The following is a 4,911-nucleotide window of genomic DNA, read 5'->3' as shown; positions in this document are numbered from 1 at the left end:
TATATATATATATATATATATATATATATATTTTAAAGGATGACTGGTAAGGGGATCTCAACCCTTGGCTTGGTGTTGTCAGCAGCACACTCAGCCAGTGAGCTAACTGGCCATCCCTATATAGGATCCGAACCCGTGGCCTTCGTGTTATCAGCACCGCACTCTCCCGAGTGAGCCACGGGCTGGCCTTAAAACTAAATATTTTAAAATTTCTATATAAAAATGAAGGCAGAGGCCTGGACAGGGCCCGAGTGAGCCACGGGCCGGCCTTAAAACTAAATATTTTAAAATTTCTATATAAAAATGAAGGCAGAGGCCTGGACAGGGGCAGGCCCAAGGATGTCTCTGCCTGAGAACTAAGTGGTGAGACAAATCCACTTAATAGTGACCAGAGAACCAAGAAGAGTTTTTAAAAAATCATAAACCATCCCTCAGAAAAGTCTGAGCAAAAGAGAGGGAAAAAAAATCATAAACCAGGCTAGAGCAGATTTACCTTTCTAGGGGCAAGATGAAGAAGGAAGGGGGTGGATGGAGCCTGGTAAACTGCTTATCCCTTCTGCCACATGGTCTGGATTCAATCTGAGAATGTGTCTGGTTTCACCTACTCAGGGATAGGCCTTGGCAGGGAATATACAGATCAAATAGGGCCTCATCATTCCTCTCAAAGAGCTCACATGCAAAGAGGGGGGACCAACCAGGTGCAGACCAGATGCACCATTACTTAGCTCATCCCATGGTAAATGCTTAGCCAGCAGCATCAATGAACACTGTGGAAGCAGTGGTTGAGTCCTTCCTCAGGCCCCCCAGCATTGTTAGTTAAAATCTGAGCTGACCTTTAAAGAATGTGTATATGACCAGGAGCAGGGCTGAGCAGGTGGCGGGACCATGGTTCAATCGGGGCCTATAGAGTCAGGCTAAGTGCATACTTCAAACATTTGTCGGGCTGCCTCAAGCACTTTGCTATGGTCATCCTGTCCAGTTTGGCCAGATAGGCCTCAGAGTAGATGTATCTTTTGATCTTGTGCCTAATAAACTCCTACAATGAGAGAAAGGGTAATAATAACATCCTCCTTCCACATGACTATCTGTCCACAAACTGTAGGTTGATGCTCCTCTCAGGTACCAGGACAGTCCGGGTCATGGGTCTGATTGGGGCAGCACCTGGCTCAGGCTGCACCTCAAAATGGGTCAAGATCTGGAAAGGGAGGAAGAAGGCTATCACTGTGGGAGGGGTCTACAATGGTGAGATTGACTGGTGAAGGGTATTATTAGTGTTAGAATGGTCAGTGTTGGGGTGGCCAGTAGGGAGCTTCTTGGTTAATGAGGGTAAGGGATTACGGTAGGGAAAAAGATAGTCTGAATATCCTCACTTACACTATAGGCCTATAATGGGATTGTCATATTTCAGAGAATTAGGTATACCAGGTCTCATATGTTTTCCTATGCTTGTCAGAAAACAAGAGCTCCCAGCATTAGAGGGTTAGGGCTCTCCAGTCTGGGGTAGGTATAAGGTCCAGATAACTCACCTGGGCCAAAGCCATTTGCAGTTCAAGCTCTGCCAGGCGTCTCCCCATGCAGCTGCGCTTGCCAAAGCCAAAGGGAAGAGATGCAAATGGGTGGGGTGCTGGACCCTCCCCCAGCCAGCGAGCTGGACGAAAAGAATTTGGCTCTGGGAACTGGGCAGGGTCCCTTGATGTGGCATAGTGACACAGAGTGACCAGCGTCTGGTGGGGGAGGAACACAAACTTGTTAGTTTGGGCCTGGGGTGGTGGTGGGGACATGCAGAAGAGGATATATGGACTGGGACAAAGGCAGGCCCTGATTGGCGACAGGAAAGTTAGCAGGGCTACATTTGGAACTTTTCCATTGCCGCATCACATCCTAGAGAGAGGCATTTGGGCCAGGGCAAGGGTTTGAGTACAAGGCTGGGGCTCAAGAGAGTGAGGAATGGCTCAGCAAAAAGGGCCCATAGGCTCTACTCACATTTTGGGGGATAATATAGTCACCCACATGAATGTCTTTGTCTGGGACACGGGAATTTCCAGGTACCACAGGGTACAGTCTAGGTTGCAAAGCACAAGATGGAGACAGCAAGGTGAGGCTGGGGGCTGTAGCCTCTTTCTCATCATCTGGAACTTCCAAACACATTTTTGGCTGGGAGTAGAGTACTGTTCTTTGCTGTTCTCTCTCCCTGCTTCCATCCACTTCCCCAGGATTTTCTCTAGTTCCTCCTCTCCTCCCCCCCTCACCTTAGCACTTCCTTGACCACAGCCTTCAGCAGGGGCAGCTGGGACAGAGCAGAGGCTGGGGGGTGTACACAGGAACCAGGGCCCAGGGCAGCTGTGATCTCGGAGTAGAGTGCCGTCTGGACTTCAGGATGCCGGGAGAGCTCATACAGAGTCCAGGAGAGCGTGTTGGACACCTGAGGGGCAAGTGAAAGCAACAGAGGTGTTGGGTGTGGGGACCCAGTATAGGGCCAGAATATGGGGCAGTCTGGGTCCAAGGAGGTGAACCCGGCTGGTCTGCATGGCCAGAGTGGATCCTCTGTAGCAGGAAAGTGGCCCCCCCCCAGACTAGGGAGGCTAAGCTCTGGAGGTGGGGCTCACCACATAGAGGGAGAATCTCACCGTGTCCACTCCAGCCAGTAGCAGCTCTGTCACATTCCCCAGGATGGACTGGGCAGTCAGCTGTTCCCGGAACAGGAAGTAGGTCAGGTGCACCCCAGATTCCATCTCCTTCTCAGGCTTTCCCCGGTTCCTCATGGCTACCTCGGCCTCTCGCCGCTCCACGTGCTGCTGGGCTGGATGGGGAGAAGTCACGTGAATGCCTCACTACCCCTAGACAGCTTTAGGCTCCACCATTCCCACCGTTTCTGAGCCTTACCAAATGCAAACATCTGGTCCCAGTCTCGGCAGAGGCGGACCCAGGGCCCGGGCACAAGGCGGTGTAGCCAGTTGGGCATCGCCATGGTCAACAGCGTGGACACAAACACCGAGCCCACGGCTCGGATGAAGGTCTCTGTGTCGGGTGGCACTTCGGCCTCCAAGCATCCCAGGCGCGAACCCAGCAGCACGGCGGCTATGCCTGACCAGGAGGGGGCGCTGTCAGGGCACCCGGGCACCCTGGGTAGGTGCTTCTTATGCCTTCCCCTAACTCTTGTCTTGGGACTCACTTTCTAATCCAAACTTGTAAAACTCTCCCGCCACGTCCCGAACCAGCGCGGGTGGCCCGGTGCCACGTCCCCGCTGGCGCCTCAGTCGCCGCACAAGGTCCCGGACCACGTTGTCCAGGGTCGCAGCATAGCCGGCGGCCGCTTGAGGCCGGAGGAGGAGCGGGGCCAGGAGACTGCGGAGCCTCTGCCATTCCTCACCTTCCCTGAGGGGGTGCGGGGAGAGGACGCATCAGGGAGGTGGGGAGTGTGTGTGGAGACAGCGGGGCTGGCTGCTGGGGAGAAAGAGCGCGTTCGGCTGGGGTCGCTAGGAGAGGGACTGCCACTGTTTGCTCGGGGTCTAGAAACCTGCCCCCGCCTGCGCCTTTCATCCCCCCTTCCTTGTACTTATTTCCTGCCCTGGAGGCGCCTGGGTTCCCGAGTAACCTGAGTCACAGAATCTCATATTCCATCCAGATCCTGGTACCTTAGTCCATTCCGCCAGTTCCCTCGGTTCCCAGGATTCTGGCCTCAGAGGATAAGGAGGTGGGTGGGGGGTGGCCCAGTGCCACGTCCCCGCTGGCGCCTCAGTCGCCGCACAAGGTCCCGGACCACGTTGTCCAGGGTCGCAGCATAGCCGGCGGCCGCTTGAGGCCGGAGGAGGAGCGGGGCCAGGAGACTGCGGAGCCTCTGCCATTCCTCACCTTCCCTGAGGGGGTGCGGGGAGAGGACGCATCAGGGAGGTGGGGAGTGTGTGTGGAGACAGCGGGGCTGGCTGCTGGGGAGAAAGAGCGCGTTCGGCTGGGGTCGCTAGGAGAGGGACTGCCACTGTTTGCTCGGGGTCTAGAAACCTGCCCCCGCCTGCGCCTTTCATCCCCCCTTCCTTGTACTTATTTCCTGCCCTGGAGGCGCCTGGGTTCCCGAGTAACCTGAGTCACAGAATCTCATATTCCATCCAGATCCTGGTACCTTAGTCCATTCCGCCAGTTCCCTCGGTTCCCAGGATTCTGGCCTCAGAGGATAAGGAGGTGGGTGGGGGGGCGAGGGCAGGGCTCAACTCGAGTTTGGGTTAAACTGACTGGGGTGGGAGCCCTGAGACGCCAGAAGGTTGGAGGAAACGTCCGACCTCCACGACCTCAGCCAGATTGTTTCGGGACCAACCGAAGTGGAGGGTCGTTGGGGGTCGTCCGGTTTAGGGCCGGGAGGACTCACGCGGTGAGCAGTCCACAAGCCCGCTGGCGGCGGCGACGGTGCTCAGCCCAGGGCGAGAAGCTGCAGCGCTCGGGCCGGGGCCCCTCCTGCCGCAGCAGCTGCTCGACGAGTGTAGGGGCGGCCACGTACACTGTGCGCACCCTCCCGAAGCTGGCCAACCACACAGGGCCGAAGCTCGCGGCGCCCTGCACCTGGGAGAACGGGCGCAGTGGACACTTGGGGACCTGGCCAGGGACTCTAAGCTTGGCTTGTGCCAACGCTTTTGGCGTTGGAATAGGAAAGCTTCTGCTCTTTTTTGAGTGCCCAGCTAGTATATGGCCCTGATGCTAACTCATCTTGTTCGCATTTCCCATCCCTAGGAAGTTTAAGAGTGATGGGCAAAAAGGAGGAATTTTGCGCAAAGCAGACATTCAGGATCTCTTTGGTCATCTTGTAACAGCCTGAACCAAAGTGACTCTATTTTCTTAAACCTTTGAATTTAAAAACTCGTTCTCTCCTGTAACCCAGACCACCTAGCCTGCAGCTAATTGCCAGAACACAGTAACTCTTGC

General features: G+C 55.2%; 1 protein-coding gene across 1 annotated transcript; it reads right to left on the bottom strand.

Annotated features, from left to right (window-relative positions):
• Window positions 1–267: 267 nt before the first annotated feature.
• On the bottom strand, window positions 268–4,619 carry LOC103609177 (25-hydroxyvitamin D-1 alpha hydroxylase, mitochondrial-like; the record flags this gene model as incomplete). The annotated part of the gene is made up of 8 exons (XM_008593538.1): window positions 268–1,195; window positions 1,527–1,724; window positions 1,984–2,062; window positions 2,250–2,422; window positions 2,628–2,800; window positions 2,884–3,084; window positions 3,173–3,375; window positions 4,361–4,619. Coding segments are annotated over 8 exons (1,400 nt in total), but the record flags the coding sequence as incomplete, so codon positions are not given.
• Window positions 4,620–4,911: the final 292 nt, after the last annotated feature.

Source organism: Galeopterus variegatus, unplaced genomic scaffold (assembly GCF_000696425.1).
Source record: "Galeopterus variegatus unplaced genomic scaffold, G_variegatus-3.0.2 Scaffold9308, whole genome shotgun sequence".
In the NCBI taxonomy this organism is placed as follows: Eukaryota; Metazoa; Chordata; class Mammalia; order Dermoptera; family Cynocephalidae; genus Galeopterus; species Galeopterus variegatus.
Note: the sequence above shows the minus strand (reverse complement) of the source record. Positions and strands in the feature narration are given on the sequence as shown.